Source organism: Oncorhynchus tshawytscha, linkage group LG14 (genome assembly GCF_018296145.1).
Source record: "Oncorhynchus tshawytscha isolate Ot180627B linkage group LG14, Otsh_v2.0, whole genome shotgun sequence".
Lineage (NCBI taxonomy): Eukaryota > Metazoa > Chordata > Actinopteri > Salmoniformes > Salmonidae > Oncorhynchus > Oncorhynchus tshawytscha.
Window position 1 is genome coordinate 13088646 of NC_056442.1, and position 19345 is coordinate 13107990.

Below are 19345 nucleotides of genomic sequence, written 5' to 3' on the forward strand. Positions count from 1 at the left end.
TTGTGACTGTGATGCCACAAATATGTACCACCCATAGAGTGGGCGTGCCGCTATTGTTTAAATATGAGGGAACGCAGTTCAACACAGGTAGGTCACACGGATTTTCTTAATTTTGGGCTCAAAACAAGAGCGTCACAGGATAGGCTACTGGAACACATCCAACTTTGAGCTAACAACAAACAGGGTCGTGCTCAGTAGGGAACATACTGTAGCAAATGTTTTGCAACGGAATAACAAATATGTGCGTTCTTATACAAGCACAAGTAACTCAGTTTCAATGTTTTCTCTGTTCTAAACACAACCCAGGTAGCATATGAGAACATAACAAAAGACATGACACAGTTTGTTCATTTCCAGGCTAACCTACGGTTTATTTAATGCAAATTACAGTACCAGGTAACTATTTCTCTGAACCAAGTCACATAGAGACAGAAATATTTACAGGGAGAGGGGACATTAAGCATACCTTCACAGAACAAAAGGTTTATATTCAAAATGAAATCAAAATTTCAGTCACAGAGGCATTCAAGTAGAAGTAATGTTAGTTTTTTTTCTGTTGTAAAGTCTTAATTTCTGAATATAACCCAGTCCTTCATTCTTTTTTAAATTTTTATATATATATATATATTTTGAAACATTGTGTTTTGTACATATATTATCCTTAAAGACAAGAAGTGGTCACATTGTTTGTTTTACAGGCCAAATGATTGGATAGCAACACATTTACGGATGCAAGCATACAAATATATGCTTTAAAAAATGTAATAAAAAACATGAAGGATTGGTGCTACATGACATCTCTCCCAGAGTGCTGTTGAGAATGTGGACACACAAATCCTACAGACAAATTGTTTATTGCCATAGTTGAGAAAGTAATACTGAATACGATAAGACTTACACCCCCCCCCCAAAACCATGTGGGGTTGTACGTGCATCGCTCATAAAACCATAAAAACACATTTTAAAACCCACCCCAAACCTTCCTGGAAAGAGAATGTATTTTTAAGGTGTCTGAGAAAATCAATGCTACAACTCCCCCAACCCACCACCACCAAAGGGGATCCCGAAGTCAAAGACACATAGCCAATCGTACAAAAAGAAACAGTGACGAGGTGATGTGATGAGTGTGGTCTGTGTGAGGCCTGGCTTTGCAGTGAATTGTGGAACATGAAAGATCAGAGAGGTGGAAAGGGGAAGTCAACAGCACTCCACGAAGGAATAGGGTGAGTCTGCCCTGTACGCTGGTCTCGAGTCAGTTTTGTGTTTTCCCGCTATGGTTAGGATTTCGGGAGGCCAAGCTGATCCTAGATCTGTGCGTAAGGGCAATTTTACAACAGAGCCTCCAGGTAGGACCATAGAGGGAGGAGACCTGGGGAAGAGAGGAGTGAACGAGTGGAAGCAAAGGCACTCCAACCTATAGATACACTATACATTACTGGTTATCCTTACAATGATACAGCTGGCACCTACTGTATAGTCGAGATTGAACTAAATGGCTGGAGGAGAAAAACAAAGCTGATCTACAGTTTGACTATACAATAACTTTTAACCTGAATGTTTTTTTCTTTTGTATTCTTCTTTATATCATTCATTGTTGTTTTTGCTCGTTAACAGTTCTTGGGTCTGCCTATTTACATACCATACATACCACAGGAAGACACGCACACGTAAGCCAGTTTGGTGAGGAGCATCTACTTACATAAATACATACACATTTGTGTGTACTTTTTGTATAGGTCTTCAAAGTGTTGAGGGATGGAAGGACTTTCAGTTGCAAAAGGAGAGCAGGAAAGGGTGAAGTCAGAATGAGGAAGGACTTCCAACAGTGGTTTAAAATGACATGGGGCTGCGTCTGAAATGACACCCTATTCCCTACTACTTTTGCCCAGCGCTATGTGGACTGTGGTCAAAAGCAGTGCACTAAATTATAGGGAACATTCGGACACAGATGGTAACAAAGAAAGATTGTGATGAAATTCAGCACAATCAACAGCATACGCCCTCATCCAAGCATCCTTCATAGCCAGTCCCCAAAACCCACCCCAACCTAACAAGAAACGCAACAATACCAGGCTTTACTAGTCATAATGTCTATCTGACAACAGCAGGAAAAGTAAAACAGAGGTCGTGGTCTTCATTGAAATCACATGAAAGACCAGCAGAATCTCTTGCTCTTAGGTCTGTTCTGGCAAAGTTGTCGGTACGGCATTACCCCTAGGGGGAAAATGGGGGAAAACTCATTTCTGCACCGTTTCTGGCAGCTAAAACGGGGACGAACCCAAAAAACATGCGGAGGTGCGAGACAACTGTTGCCTTACGGGCAGAATCACAAAATGGTGCTGCATACAGTAGCAGAATTGTGATTTCTGAAGTGGGAGAGAGAGTAGCTGACACAATTCTACAATATATCAACTGTGTATGTGTACATTGAACACAGACAGATAGAGGTCAACCAATAAAAGCCACAATGTCATCAAGGTCCTCAGATGTATATGTATGAATGGGTGGGATGGGGTTGACAGGGGCCCCAAGGGGCCACAGTCTGAACGTAAGGCTGTTGCAGGAGGCATGTAGAGGCCTCCCCTACATGGAGAGAGTGGGTGACTATACCAAGCGTAAGAAAAAAGGAAGATTGTCTATGGAAACAAACACGTCAAAGTACTTTTGTATACTTATTTAGCTATACATTATCTCTACACTAAACACACCCGCACTCAGTCCCCTCCTCTTCAAAGCACAGAAAGATGAAGAGCAGCTCTGAGAACATATCACGGTTGTCCTTTTTGTACAAATAAATAATCAAACATTAAAACGATGGGAGAGGGTGGAGGTGGTAGGGGAATAACGAAGTTCCGATTCGGTTTTCCTTGCGTTCATCTTTATCGGGCGTCAGTTTTCTTGCTTTGCTTCATTAGTTGATTGGTGTGCAGCCATGCCACTGTTGTTGTCCAGGAGCTGGGGCATTGGCAGCGGGCAGACGGGTTAGGAAGAGGTCTCAGGTGGAGGCGGCGGCAGCGTTGGTGGTATGGCCACGGTCTCCGCTGTTGGCATCTGGAAATGGAAGCAGTACGTTACACTACTCGCCTTTAATGAGGAGAGCTCTGGGCCACTATTCACAAAGCGTCTCAGAGTAACAGAGCTGATCTGGGATCAGCTCTTTCCATATCATGTTATTCATTCTTTTCTAAAGGGGAAATCTGGTCCAAAATCAGCGCTCTAGACGCTATACTCTGGGACGCATTGTGAACACGGGCCCTGGTTAATACTGAGAAGAGACTAGCCAGGAGTACTGAGAGCTGAGGGTGAGGACAGAGGGTGAGAGAGAGAGGTTCCCAATCTTCCACTGACCCCTGCCACAAGAACCCTAGTTTACACCTATCCAACCCTGTCAGATATACAAACGTGTCTAGGGGTTGATTTAGGAATGGCAATAGTGGGAGAGGCAGGGTGAGAGAGAGAGAGGGTGAGAAAGCGAAAGACAGGGAGGTGGAGGGTGTACTGACCTGAGGGTGCGGAGGCGTTGGTAGGGGTGAAGGCCCCGGGCTGATTCCGGGCGTGGGCGGGGATGAGGATGGAGGCTAGGGAGGGGTTACTGGACAACTCTGGAAGCAGAGAGAAATAAACATCATGTCAGACACAATCATCTATAGACAGAGAGCACATCTTAGATGTACAACTACAGACCTGACTATCACCACCATCCTACCGGAGTCACAGCATGCATTGATGACCACATCGTAATCAATCACCATCCTCAAATTCAGTCACATTCTGTGTCTATGGACAAAATTTGCATACTCCCAAAGTTTGCACTTGCACACTCCCCACCACGGATTTAAACGATTTGGATTGGTGTAAATAGTGACTAGAGGGCGTTTCCAACAATGTCACATCCATAACAAGAAGTGTGAAAGTGCACACTTTGTGAGAAGGGTGGAGAGTCAGGATACAACCACATCTACCAGTTACAACCACAGAGCCAACCACCCAAATACAGTTACCTATAGACACCCATTCTACCATTTGGCCCATTTGGCCTACAGCCACAGGCCCAACTTTCGCATTCACCTTCATAGCATATTTAGCCTTTATTTTAGCAGGGCCATTGAGACCAAGCTCTCTTTTACAAGGGAGCCCTGCATTACAAAGCAGCAAGGAATAGTGACACAATTACATCAATCATAGTCACAGCATTAATTCACTGTGATCAAATTGCAATCTTAATCACAATTATCTAATGGAGTAATAGTCACATTCCCCATTATCAACCACCACGCTAATCAGTAGTCAAATTTGGCATGTATAGAAATACAATTACTAGAACAGACATTCCTACTCAAGTCAAAGTTCTGTGATGAGTAGACTGGCATCCATATTTAGTGGTCCCATGAGTGTTCCAGTCAAATTTGCAGTCGTCTGAAGGGCTTTGTCCATTCTAGTAATTCTGTAGGAGATACAGAGCTGTGTCTGAGCTCCAGCCATACCCTGTGTGGAGAAGTTGAAGAGCAGGGGCTTCTCGCGCCCGTTGGGCAGCTTGAGGTTGGGGTCCCGGAGCTCGTCGAAAAAGGTGTGGGCACAGGCCTCCAGGGGCGTGAAGCGCGCTGTGGGCGTGTACTCCAGCAGCCGCGAGCACAGAGCGATGGCCTCAGGGGGCGTGCGCGGCCGGAACACCTGAGAGCCAATCACACAAGGCTGAAACCGGTCAATGACACAGGTTAGAGGTGACACGTCGGCTAAAGCTCCTGGGTGAAGATTACCCTAGGTACAGATCTAGGATCAGCTTCCCCCAATCCTAACCTTAAGCATTAGTGGGGAATATGCAAGACTGACCAAAGATCAGCATCCAGAGACAACTTCACCCTACACCTGCTAAACCAATGACAGCTAAATATTATACAGTGCCTGTGCAAAATCCCAATTCATTTTTTAATTTAAATCTAAGGCTGCAAAATGTGAAAACTATGCAAGTGTGAAGATTTTCACTAGGCACTGTATATACACACACACACACGACAGGTGGAATGACAGGGTTTTAAAATCTTGCTCCACTTTAAACAACTTTACAAAGCCTTACATATACACTATATATATATATATATGGTTCATACATCTGTTGTTTTTTGCCTATGAATGTTTTCTGAAGCATTTATAGACTTATAAAGGGTTTATAACGGCTTCATTAAACCTTTGAAGTGGCTGTTTAAAGTGGGACCTAAAATGTATTGTAGATGCACTTTTATTCAGACCAGAGGACAGTGCAGTGCAGTACTACACCACCAGAGGGAGTGTAAACATATCTTAAATGTGCTACATCAATCCCGATCTCTGCATTGGTTGTGCAGAATTTAAGGTGATACGGCCTCTGCAGAAGTCAGGGCATTCATACTTCTTGCGCTTCACCGAGCAGCCCAAAGCTGTTTTGAAGGAAGAAGTGAGTTTGTGTTTATACAGGACCTCCCGCCCTCACCTACCGTCAACCAATATGTCAATGCGGAGCCATACGGAGCCCTCCGCATTGTTACAGAATTTGAGAGGCGCAAAGAGATGCGGTATGGAGCTCAACTTGGCCACACCACCCATACGGCACCTCCGACCACATTTTCAGATCAAGTATAAATTGTCTCTTGCAGACAAGAGAGCTGGTGTAAAACCGTGGGACAAATATTGCGTTCCCAATTACCTCCCTAACTATATCCCTTCCCCTTGGCCCTAACATGCTGACCAAACAACACGCGCGCAAGTTGATTTTGTTCACCCACACCAGAAGTGATCAGGACACGCAGGTTGAAATATCAAACCAAACTCTGAACCAATTAAAGCTAGGCTGCCTAGTAGTTAGAATGTTGGACTAGTAACCGAAAGGTTGCAAGTTCGAATCCCCAAGCTGACAAGGTAAAAATCTGTCGTTCTGCCCCTGAACAAGGCAGTTAACCCACTGTTCCTAGGCCGTCATTGAAAATAAGAATTTGTTCTTAACTGACTTGCCTAGTTAAATAAAGGTAAAATAAAAAATATTAATTTGGGGACAGGTCAAAAAGCATTAAACATGTATGGCAATTTAGCTAGCAAGTTTGCTGTTGCTAGCTAGTTTGTCCTGGTATATAAACATTGGGTTGTCATTTTACCTGAAATGCACAAGGTCCTCTACTCCGACAATTAACATTTTGGGGATAGGGGGCAGCATTTTCACTTTTGGATGAATAGCTTGCCCAGAGTGAACTGCCTCCTACTCTGTCCCAGATGCTAATATATGCATATTATTATTAGTATTGGATAGAAAACACTCTGAAGTCTCTAAAACTGTTTGAATGATGTCTGTGAGTATAACAGAACTCATATGGCAGGCGAAAACCTGAGACAAATCCAACCAGGAAGTGGGATATCTGAGGTTTGTAGTTTCTCAAAGCTTGGCCTACCGAATACAGTGTCTATGGAGTCAAGTTGCACTTCCTACGGCTTCCACTTGTCTTTAGAAACTGGTTTGAGGATTCTACTATAAAGGAGGGGCTCATAGTTAGCGCTTGTTCCAGTGCTTTTCTTCAGACATAGGAATTCTCCGGTTGGAAGTTTATTGATGTTTTATGTTAAAAACATCCTAAAGATTGATTCCATACATCGTTTGACTTGTTTCTACGACCTGTAACGGAACTTTGAGTTTTTGCCTGGACGAAGTGCTTGCGCCTCATGAAGATGGATTACTGGGCTAAACACACTAACAACAAGTGGCTATTTGGACATAAATGATCGACTTTATCGAACAAATCAGTCATTTATTGTCAAACTGGGATTCCTGGGAGTGCCTTCTGATGAAGATCAAAGGTAAGTGCTTTTTTGAAATCTGACACAGCGGTTGCTGGATTTTTGGATATAAATATCCACATTATCGAACAAAACATACATGTATTGTGTAACATGATGTCCTATGAGTGTCATCTGATGAAGATCAAAGGTTAGTGATTCATTTTATCTATATTTCTGCTTTTTGTGACTCCTATCGTTGGCTGGAAAAATGGCTGTGTGTTTTTTTGACTTGGCTATGACCTAACATAAATGATGTGTTTTCGCTGTAAAGCATTTTTGAAATCGGACACGATGGGTAGATTAACAAGATGTTAATCTTTCAATTGCTGTATTGTACTTGTTAACTTCTTGGTGACAGGGGGCAGTATTTTTACGTCCAGATGAAATGCATGCCCAAATTCAACTGCCTGCTACTCATCCCCAGAAGATATGCATATTATTAGTAGATTTGGATAGAAAACACTCTGAAGTTTCTAAAACTGTTTGAATCATGTCCGTGAGTATAACATAACTTATTTAGCAGGCAAAACCCAGAGGACAAACCATTCAGATTTTTTTTTTTTTAGGTCACTCTCTTTTCAATTTGTTTTCATTGGGAATCCAGATTTCTAAGGGACCTTCTTGCAGTTCCTATCGCTTCCACTGAATGTCAACAGTCTTTAGAAATTGGTTGAGGTTATTCCTTTGAGTAATGAAGAAGCACGGCCATCTTAAACGAGGGTCACTTGAAGTGTACTGTTAGATAGAGGCGCGTGACCAGAAAGCTAGCTACAGTTTGTTTTCTTCCTGTATTGAACACAGATCATCCAGTCTTCAATTTTATAGATTATTTACATTAAAAAAATACCTAAAGTTGTATTACAAAAGTAGTTTGAAATGTTTTGCCAAGTTTACAGGTAACTTTTGAGATATTATGTAGTCACGTTGAGCAATTTGGAACCGGTGTTTTTCTGGATCAAACCCGCCAAATAAATTGACATTTTGGATATATATTGACGGAATTAATCGAACAAAAGGACAATTTGTGATACTTATGGGAACATATTGGAGTGCCAACAAAAGAAACTCATCAAAGGTAAGGCATGAATTATATTTTTATTTCTGCGTTTTGTGTCGCGCCTGCAGGGTTGAAATATGGTTTCTCTCTTTGTTTACGGAGGTGCTAACCTCAGATAATAGCATCGTTTGCTTTCGCCGAAAAGCCTTTTTGAAATCTGACATGTTGGCTGGATTCACAACAAGTGTAGCTTTAATTTGCCATCTTGCATGTGTGATTTAATGAAAGTTTGATTTTTATAGAAATTTATTTGAATTAGGCGCTCTGCATTTTCCCTGGCTCTTGGCCAGTTGGGACGCTACCGTCCCACATATCCCAGAGAGGTTAGTGTGTGAAAGTTACATATTTCTAAAAACTATTTTAGAATTTTGCGCGCTGCCTTTTCAGTGGAATGTTGTCGAGGGGTACCGCTAGCGGAACGCCTGCGCTAGAAAGGTTAATCCACAGATAAAACGGTAAACCGAATACCTTTCTCGTCATCTCTCCTCCTTCCTTCAGGCTTCTTTGGACTATGATGGTTGGCAACCAACTTCACAGCATTGCTACAACCGACCGGAGTGTGGACCTAAGTTCATCTTTCAATCACCCACGTGGGTATATGCTCCTAAAAACTAATGAGGAGATGGGAGAGGTCGGACTTGCAGAGAGTTGAGCTTCACAAATAGAACCAATTTCTATTTTAGCGCCTAGCCATGAAGACGCTCGCTGACGGGCACGAGCAGTGTGGGTGCAATGATTGAATAACATGCACGTGTACATTTATTTTGCGACGCGAGAGGTGTGATAAGCATGTAACCCTTCGATGTGTGCAGATTTGTAAAGGTGGAATACTTATCCAACCCTTCAGATGTGGAAACACTCAAGGGTTAGAGTCTACGGCGGAGAACAATGGTCAGCGAATTTGGACCAGCTGTCCCTTTTGTCACCAATGTGGTGAGGTACATAGTGAGTCCTGCACCCACTGAGCACATGCTGTTCAACCTGCAGATTCTAAAATGAGCACTGTGTGAGTGTGTGTGTGTACACTGCTGTTCCTCTGCTTGCCCCTGAGGCTGGTGACCGTGTGAAAATGTTTAACATGCTTATCTCAAGAACACTGATGCATGAGTGAGATTTGAAGACGGGGGGAGAATCCGAACTTCCTCTTAAATGATATTTTCACTCAGCGACAGAGAAAGAGACACTCAGATGTAGGCGACTGAGATTTTAAAATAGTAAAAAACGGTTGCTGTACCTGTTGACTCACCTTAGTCCATGGGTGTGCCTTGATCTGAGGGAACTTAAACTCAGTGTAGTTGGGATTCATCTCTCTGATCTGCTCCCGAGTGGGAGTGCCGAGAACCTGGGAAGACACGGAGACAGAGGAACCGTTTTCCCATCGATATGTACATTTGAAGTATCAGGTGTGTACTTAGTACTTTTATGTCAAAACAGAAGTTAAACACTCATTACATTAGTTACATTACCACCAGGGTTGTTCTCAATTCAGAATTTGGGAATCGACTCCCATTCAACTCATCAGCTGAAATTCTAATTGGACTGGCCACACCCCACAGGATGTAGAATTTGAGAGGCAGGAAATATAATTTAACTCAGTCATAGAACATGGGAGATTCATTGAATCTGACAGGTCACACAGACACCAAAGAATACATTGGTTTTTTCTGGAAACAATCTTTTAACTCTTTTAACCTTAGTGCTTAGAATAGCCAATTATATTTCCACAACCCATTTCATTTGTTTGGCTTCTTTTTGAAGGCTCTAGGGTCAACTTGAGGGATAAACTAATGCATTCTGGGAAATGTAGTACTTATTATATGTCATTAATCACTTACATTTGTTAACTTAGAATAGTCACATACAGGTTTTGTTTTGCTTGATCATTCATTTTAAGAGTGTCCTGAAAATACATTTTCTCATCAATATTTTATATGCGTGTGTGTGTATATATATATATTATGTACACTGAACAAAAATATAAAACGTAACATGCAAAAATGTCAAAGATTTTAGTGAGTTGCAGTTCATATAAGGAAATAAGTCATTTTAAATAAATAAATTAGGTCCTAATCTAAGAATGTCACATGACTGGGAATACAGATAAGCATCTGTTGGTTACAGATACCTTAAAAGAAAAGGTAGGGACGTGGATCAGAAAACCAGTTAGTATCTGATGTGACCACCATTTAAGTTATGAACACATCTCATGCACACATCTCCTTCGCATAGTTGGCTGTTGATTGTGGCCTGTGGAATGTTGTCCTACTCCTCTACAATGGCTGTGCAAAGTTGCTGGATATTTGCGGGAACTGGAAAGAGCTGTCGTACAGGTTGATCCAGAGCATCCCAAACATGCTCAATAGGTGACATGTCTGGTGAGTATGCAGGCCATGGAAGACTTGGGACATTTTCAGCATCCAGGAATTGTGTACAGATCCCTGCGACACGGGGCCATGCTTTATGCTGAAACATGAGGTGATGGCGGCGGATGACTGGCACGACAATGGCCTCAGGATCTCATCACGGTATCTCTGTGCATTCTTTTGGTTGACGGTCCGGCTTACCGTCCATCTGTTGACATTTGAAGGCAGGTGTTTTTACCTTGATGATCTCCACTAGCTGATCCACCCCACTGTCGCCGGGAAAAATGGGTTGCCCTAGCAACAGTTCTGCTAGAACGCAGCCAGCGGACCATACATCTGTAGAGGATGGAGAAATACTGTGAGGACTCACACACAGACTCGCACACCCACACACACTAGTAGTGGGAGTGTACATATGCTGGATGTATAGTTGGTGTAACGTGTAGGTAGTCAGTGTAAGGTGTTAGTAATAGGAGGTGTAGTCAGCATAAGGTGTTAGTAGTGGAAGCGTACCTATGCTGGAGGTGTAGTCAGTGGCCCCAAAAATGAGCTCGGGGGCTCTGTAGTACCGTGAGCAGATGTAGGACACATTGGGCTCACCACGGACCAGCTGCTTCGCACTGCCAAAGATAACCAAGGATGAAGGAAGGATGGTGGTTAAGGATGGTCAAAAGGAGAATTTGAGACTTGAAACTGCTCTTTCTTTTATGTATACCAGTTAGCAGTTTGCTCAATTCCTCTCAAAGGAAAAAGGATGGAGGAAGCAAGGTAACGAAGCTAGTAACGTTCTCAGACATATCTTCAGACCCTAACCTCATTAAAAAAAAAATCTTACTAGAACTCAGGCCCAGACCACAGCAAATTGCTGTTGTGTAAGCCTGAGGGGCTTTGTCCATTCTAGTAATTATATTTCTATGAGCTGGGCTAGGTTGGGTTTATGTTCCTCCATCAATATGGCTTTCAATGTTCCAGCCCACCTGCCAAAGTCACAGAGCTTGAGCACGGCTGTCTCCGGGTCCAACAGCAGGTTCTGGGGCTTGATGTCCCGATGGCAGATCCCAAAGGAATGGATGTAGGCCAAGCTCCGGAAGAGCTGATACATGTACATCTGCAGAGAAAGATGTGGACACACACAACTTAGTACATGCTCTAAGCTAGCTATACATAATGACATGAGTGGTAGGCCTATAGAGTAGAGGCAATTCCTGCTCCCTCGTATTCAATGGGCTAAAAATAACAGCGTGCCAGTGTCCAAATCCCCCAGAAGCCTCAGCCAACAGTCCCTGGCTCTGACTCCAGTCCAGCCCTTTGTTTATGCCACTACTTCCACTTCCTTAAGTGGCAAGTTGAAAAGGCAGAGATGGCGGGGGCGCTATAATAAGGCCGCTGACGCCATCTCAACTGGCCGCTACACAATGACGCAGGACAGCATGGTGAGGAGGACGGGAGGGAAATGCCCAAAGGAGTCTGTCTCCCTTCCCAGACACACAACCATCCCACCACCACTCATTGTGCAAGACTATTCTGTTGGTTCTACAGTACCGGGCAAACATTTGTATTTGTACCCCTTTTTCTCCCCAATTTCGTGATAACCAATTGGCAGTTACAGTCTTGTCCCATCGCTGCCTCTCCCGACTCCGTACGGGAGTTGCAAAGGTCCAGAGCCATGCGTCCTCCGAAACACGACCCGCCAAGCCACACTGCTTCTTGACACACTGCTCGCTTAACCCGGAAGCCAGCCGCACCAATGTGTCGGAGGAAACACCCTACAGCTGGCGACCGTAGTCAGCATGCACGAAATTGGTCCGCCACAATGAGCAGCGGCGCGATGGGACAAGGACATTCCGGCTGGCCAACACGCTGGGCCAATTGTGCGCTGCGTCATGGGTCATAGCCTTGGATCGAACCCGGGTCTGTAGTGACGCCTCTAGCTCTGCGATGCAGTGCCATAAACCGCTGCGCCTTTCGGGAGGCCCTGTACCGAGCAAACTAAATCAAGAACAGCTCAAGTATTTGACATTTGTATTTGACCCAGGTCTAACACATATTGCATCTAAAGCAGTGTTTCTCAGTCCCCTAACAGTACACATTTTTATTAAAAGGCCTGGACAAGAACATCGGATTCAACTTGCCAAATAATCATCAAGCCCTCGATGAGTTGATTCGGGTGTTCTTGTCCGGGGCTACAACAAACATGTGTGCTGTTGGGTGTGCGACCTGAGTTGAGAAACACTGATCTAAAAAGAAACATACAGAGAGTAGTATCTTGATGACGCGATAAGACTTGAGGGGGTCTTACCTTCACATAGACCATGGGGAGGGTCTGCTTGGCTCGGCTGTAGTGTCTAGCCACTCTGTACACAGTCTCAGGAACGTAGTCCAGAACCAGGTTGAGATACACCTCGTCCTTCTGTAACACACACGCAGAGACATTTAGAGTATGGGTCAGACCTGGGACAGTTGGCTGAGGAGGTTAGAAGCATGTATGAATTCCTTTGGAGTGATCACAATGTAACATGGTTCTTGCTCATTAGGCACCAAACGGAAGAAAACGGACTGAAATGTTGAGGGGCTACCAATAAGAAAGGCTAATTTTCGTTTCGTGTGCCTAATGAACACAACCTAGGTCTCGCTGGATGACTAAGCAGGCCAGACAGACAGTGAGAGAGAAAAAAAATAAGAAAAACAGTTACTGTATGATCTGGCAGAGACACGTAAGCTAGACTTAACATCAAGGGAGTCAGATGGTTGTTTTTTTGGCAGGGCAACAGAGGAACAGATGACTGTTCTAGTTAGGGCAATGGGATATCACACTTTTTCTACGAATCCATCCCCGCAGATGTCTTCAATGAACCACTAAAATATTAAGAATGATCACATATACACTGAGGGTACAAAACATTAAGAACAGCGTCCTAATATTGAGTTGCATGCCCTCCACCCAGCCCTCCCGTTTGCCCTCAGAACAGCCTCAATTCGTCGGGGCATGGACTCTACAAGGTGTCGAAAGCGTTCCACCGGTATGCTGGCCCATGTCGACTCCAATGCTTCCCACAGTCGTGGCAAGTTGGCTGGATGTCCTTTGGGTATTGGACCATTCTTGATACACACAGGAAACTGTTGAGCATGAAAACCCAGCAGTGTTGCAGTTCTTGACACAAACCGGTGCGCCTGGCACCTACTACCATACCCTGTTCAAATCCCCCATTTGTCTTGCCCATCCACCCTCTGAATGGTCCATGTCTCAATTGTCTCAAGGCTTAAAAATCCTTCTTCAACCTGTCTCCTTCCCTTCATCTACACTGATTGACATGGATTTAACAGGTGACATCATTAAGGGACCATAGCTTTCACCTGGATTCACCTGGTCAGTCTTTGTCATGGAAAGAACAGGTGTTCTAAATGTTTTGTGTATATGTTTTAACTGTATATCATCTGTTCCTACCACACAGGAAATTAAAAAGGCCAAGTCATGCTGAGATGTGTTTGATCCCTGTGCCTTATTAACTCTTCTCAAGACCCACAGTCACAGTCGCACACACACACAAACACTTCCTGATAGAGCCATGCTCTAAAATAAGCCCCCACACAAAGGATGACTCACTCTCCTGCCTTTCTCACTAGGCAACAGCAGCCCCTAAATTACACCTCTGATTGGCTCATCGGCTCACACAAAAGGCAGATGATTGGATCCTTCCCTTGTTCCCTCCTGACCATGTAAATAACTGATTGGTTTGACAGCAACAGGTAGTGACTGCTTAGTGCTCTGCCCCAAGTAACAGTGAGTGTGTGTCCGTCTATTTTATGCATTTGCCAGGATTCGCTAAATGAACTGAGAAAAACATAGATTATCTGTAAATCATGTGGTAGGCTATGATGTTGGGCTGGAAAAATATGGCACAAATGTCATAACAATTTGTGATTTTTTTTTAGATGGGGTATGTCGTTTACGTGCCAATTTGTGCCATGGCTGCATGTGTCTAAATGAGATGTTGTTTTCCAGAGTCTCACTACAAGCCTTGTATATGCTTATAAATGACACAAAGCTGTGCTTCACCAATCAAGAGGAAAGGCAAATCTGTTTGAACCAGACCACTTAGGACCCTGATTAACCATAAGATGGTGGGAATTAAACAGTATACAAGTAGTAATTCAGTGTATTTTCCGGAACGGTACAGTTAAGCAATAACGCCCGAGGAGGTGTGGTATAAGGGTTGTTCTTAGGCACAACGCAACGTGGAGCCCTTAGCCATGGTATATTGGCAATATACCACTAACTACCGAGGTGCCTAATTGCTATTATGAACTGGTCACCAATGTAATTAGAGAAATAGCACGGCTTTCAGCCAACCATCTTTCAGGGCTCCAACCACCCAGTTAAAAAAATTATACTAATCTGTTGCATGCCCTAATGAGCACCACCCTCTCTATGGAATGACAGTGACTCCCCTTCCACAGCAGACAGTCTCATGTGTCTATGAAGTCACAGTCAGAGGAGGGGAAAGGGCAAGCAGGGACGCAGATCAGTGTACAGACCTCCAGACACTAGGTCCTGGTGTTCGGTCTGGCTGGGGCTAAAGGGTCACATCTCAATAGTGTAAAGTGGCTTCCTCTCCTAGTCCCCACCCAAAATAATACCCTAATAACTGTATAAATGTTTTCTCCCATCACAAGAGGCGAGGAGATGAAGCTCCTTGAGAAGCACCCGTGGTCAACCAGAGAGATGTAATACCGTCACTGGGCAAGGCAGGGCAGAATAGGAGCCGGCTCTTTTAAGGTAGAGCAGCAGCCTTTAGTCTGGTCACATAGCAGGCTTCGTTTCCCTCTGGCCCACATCCAGAGGCCAGACACCCAGTGTCAGCATGCCCACCACACTGTGCCAGGCTGCAGGATCACATCACATTAAACACATACTACAGGTCATAGTGGCAGACTGACTGTATCACTTTATCTATGCAAATAGACCTTCACTGCACACCAACATAGGCCACAATGTCAGTCTGTCTAGCCACAATGACACAAATATAAATGCACCACATGCCTTTTTTCTTATTAACAGGTTTTAATGCTACAAACCTAATGTCCCCTTGTTCATGTATATATCCCAACTAGGGCTGTCCCCCCCAAAAAAAAAAAATAATATTGTTTGATCAAGAGTCGTCTGTTCCAATTGATGGGTTGAGATTTTAAAATGTGTATTTTTCCATATATTGACACATCCTATGTGTTTTAATCAAATCAAATATTCACTGAGCTTGTCTGATGCTTTAAGCACACTGTTTGATTAAATAATTACGACACACATGACTAGAGGAAGTCCGACCAGAAATTGATTTGATTGTGCCAGGCCAGGCCCAGACTTGCTGCGCTCTGTAAAAAACAAAAAAAGCAGTAACTGTCTCTCTCTCCTCCCTGCTGCAGTGACCACCACTGAATATCAAAGTGTTTATCGTACTGTCCGTGTTGCTGAAGCTGCAATATAATTACAGCCATTTCTGACTGTAAAGTTAAGTTACCAAAATCTCTCATTTGTTTAGGAAGAACATTCCCTATTCCCTCAACCCTTGCTCTCTTTACGTGACACATGTATGTATTGCATGCACTTGAACAAAGACCTATTGGCATGGGACTAGTATTATTAGAAAACGTTAGTTATGACGTTAGTTAGAAAACGTTAGTTATAACTCCAGAATGTCAGTTATTCCACAGAACTTTTTGGGCGGGATTAGATTTTTTCAAAACTGCCCTGTCATTTTTTATTTTTATAAATACATTGAAAGTTATGACTGGAGGTTTTTATTCTAGGAATAAAAAAGATTTCAATATGTCCAGGTGATAGGGCCACACTGAGACTGGTTCCCAAGTTTTTAAACCATACCAAACCATGAATAGGATATTTTAGCGATCCGCAGTACAGCCTAAATGGAATTGTTACTCTCCTGCCATGTAAAAATTACTAACATGGCAGATTTGGACAGGACTAAAATTACAGATGTGGTGTTTTGTGATCGTGCACATAATTACATTACCTGACCTCCACCAGCAAAACTAATCCCGTCTGAATAGGGCACAATGGGGCCTGACTTATAGCATATCATAATCACATCAATACATTGGTCATAAACTCTGAACACCGTAACAGCAAAACGGATGCAGAGGACAGACCGAGCACTCCATTCTGCCACCTCAGGTTCTTTTGGCCCTCCCACTCAGCCCAGTCCAAGCTCTTCTCAGTCCTGGCACCCCAACGGTGGAACCAGCTTCCCCCTGAAGCATGGACAGCAGAGTCCGTGCCCATCTTCGGAAAACATCTGAAACCCTAACTTTTCAAACAGTATCTTAAATAATCCCCCCCCCCAAAAAAAAACAATTATACACTTAACCAGCACTTGACCCCCAACCTCCCTTCCAGCTCTTACTCTACTGATAGCTACGTTGAGGGAAAATGTACTTTCTATTCCTGTGATATGTGGTTGTCCCACCTAGCTTTCTTAAGATAAGTCGCTCTGGATAAGAGTGTCTGCTAAATTACAAAAATGTAAATTACATGACAAATAAACTCAAAACAGGGGAATGTTTACTGGTTGCTGAGGAGGTGAAGGGCAATTCAGATGTGTGGAATAAATGTGACTAGTTGTGGATAACACTGGAGATCAAGAAAATGAAGGTAAGGAGCAAGCGCTGCATGTATTTATGTGTGCCAAACAGATGCTGTATAGAATACAATATAATTTTCCTGACCGTTTGGAACCATGTAAACAGTAAATAAAGTCTATTGTAGCGTTTTTTTGTTAGGCCTTTATTACAGCAAAGACTAAAAACAGTCGCATTCATTCATGAATGCAATTTCCAAAATGGAACGTTTTATTTATTGTTTAAGCTAATTATTCAAGGCTCGCTTGATTTAATTTGACTAAACTGCTTGACTACAATTCAAATCATGAATGACTCGTATGCTGTGTGATGACATGGACAATGAATGACTGATTGATAGGTACAGTAGACTATAAAAGTATTGAAATACAGGCCTAAGTAAGTTACGGTATTAAGACTAAACAGGAGGCGCTTTCAGGCCTACAGCTCAGTGGTGGTTATACAAGGCTGCTATACTAAGCCTTCCAATGATAATGACATTACTTATGATCATAATAATAACAACAATAAGGAGATCAAGAAAAAGGAGCATTGTAAATAGTTTTGACAATTTGGAACAGTGTAAACACTAAATGAATGATGAATAATGTCAGAGAGGATGTTGTAACAAAAGAAAAGTGGAAAGCCTTTATTATAGCAAAGCAAAGATTAAAATCAGCCAAATTTGTGAAATTGTTTAATTGACATGTTGCGTGAGCACGGAATCAGTAGGCTATTAAACACTCAAACAGGTAACAAAAGCAGGACATGTCTTATTTCTGCAGATATATTGATGATTTATAAAGCCAGGCACATTTAACAGTTAGGCTATTGATTATAGACCTAATTAAGTTGGGGTTTCCGCTCTCCTCACCTTTCTTAGACAATAAAGGCAAGGGCTGTTTTCACATCTCCTCAAACGCATTGTTCTCAACACCAATATGCTGGTTAACTTTGCTATTATGCACAGATAAACATGGCCTAGGAAAAAGGCACCAATTCAACAGCCCATTGATGTGTTTCTGAACCGCGGACAGCAACCACTATCCAACGCGGGAGAAAGCGCATGTTATAAAATAAGATTTTTATTAGTGTTGCACCATTGTTCTTCAGTAATATAACCATATACAATTTCAGGAGCATGTCTTAGAGTGATGGACCGTGCCATCCCCATGACCTCCACAATGGATCAGTCGACTTCAGACAGGCGAGAAATCAGTGTCTTGTACACCATGATATTTACAGTACCAGTCAAAAATTTGGACACACCTACTTAAGGGCTTTAAAAAAAAAAAAGACCATTTTCTACATTGTAGAATAATAGTGAAGACATCAAAACTATGAAATAACATATGGAATAATGTAGTATCCCACAAAAAAGTGTTAAACTCAAAATATATTTTATATTTGAGATTCTTCAAAGTAGCCACACTTTGCCTTGAGAGCTTTACATACTCTTGCCATTCTCTCAACCAGCTTCATGAGGTAGTCTCATGGAATGCATTTCAATTAACAGCTGTGCCTTGTTAAAAGTTATTTTGTGGAATTTCTTTCCTTCTTAATGCATTTGAGCAAATCAGTTGTGTTGTGACAAGATAGGGGTTGTATACAGAAAATAGCCCTATTTGGTAAAAGACCAAGTCCATATTATAGCAAGAACAGCTCAAATAAGCAAAGATAAAATGACAGTGCATCATTTATTTTTGTACTTTGAAACTTTGAAAGTTTCTTCAAGAACAGTTGCAAAAACCATTGAGTGTAATGATGAAACTGGCTCTCATGAGAACTGCCACAGCAAAGGAAGACAGAGTTACCTCTGCAGAAGTTCAGCCTCAAATATCAGCAATTAACTGGACCTCAGTTTGAAGCATTTATTTGGGCTGCAGAGTTCAAGTAACAGACATCGCAACATCACCTGTTCAGAGGAGACGTGAATCAGGCCTTCATGTTCGAATTGCTGCAAAGAAACCACGACTGAAGGACACCAATAAGAAGAAGAGACTTGCGTGGGCCAAGAAACATAAGCAATAGACATAAGACCAGTGGAAATCTGTCCTTTGGTCTAATGAGTACAAATTTGAGATTTTTGGTTCTAACTGCCGTGTCTTTGTGAGACGCAGAGTAGGTGAATGGATGATCTCTGCATGTGTGATTCCCATCGTGAAGCATGGAGGTGGTGGTGTGTTGGTGCTTTGCTGGTGACACGGTCTTATTTATTTAGAATTCAAAGCACACTTAACCAGCATGGCTCCCAGAGCATTATGCAGCAATACGCCATCCCATCTGCTTTGCGCTTAATGGGACTATAATTTGTTTTTCAGGAGGACAATGACCGAAAACACACCTCCAGGCTATGTCAGGGTTATTTGACCAAGGAGGAGAGTGATGGAGTGCTGCATCAGATGACCTGGCCTCTACAAATCACCCAACCTCAACCCAATTGAGATGCTTTGGGATGAGTTGGACCACAGAGTGAAGCAACCAACAAGTG

At 42.8% G+C, this 19345-nt stretch overlaps 1 protein-coding gene across 4 annotated transcripts in view; it reads right to left on the minus strand.

Annotated features, from left to right (window-relative positions):
- Positions 1-346: 346 nt before the first annotated feature.
- Positions 347-19345, minus strand: part of LOC112266570 (glycogen synthase kinase-3 beta) — a 42195-nt gene continuing 23196 nt past the window's right edge. The window contains exons 4-11 of one of the 4 annotated variants that reach the window (XM_024444153.2): positions 12521-12631; positions 11199-11329; positions 10735-10841; positions 10460-10557; positions 9093-9200; positions 4485-4692; positions 3504-3602; positions 347-3051 (exon numbers count right to left, since the gene is read on the minus strand). In XM_024444153.2, coding sequence (XP_024299921.1) covers positions 2996-3051; positions 3504-3602; positions 4485-4692; positions 9093-9200; positions 10460-10557; positions 10735-10841; positions 11199-11329; positions 12521-12631 — 918 coding nt within the window. In that variant the 3' untranslated portion in view covers positions 347-2995. The remainder of the gene's footprint in view (positions 3052-3503; positions 3603-4484; positions 4693-9092; positions 9201-10459; positions 10558-10734; positions 10842-11198; positions 11330-12520; positions 12632-19345) is intronic. The other 3 variants (XM_024444155.2, XM_024444154.2, XM_024444156.2) reach the window with 3 other exon arrangements.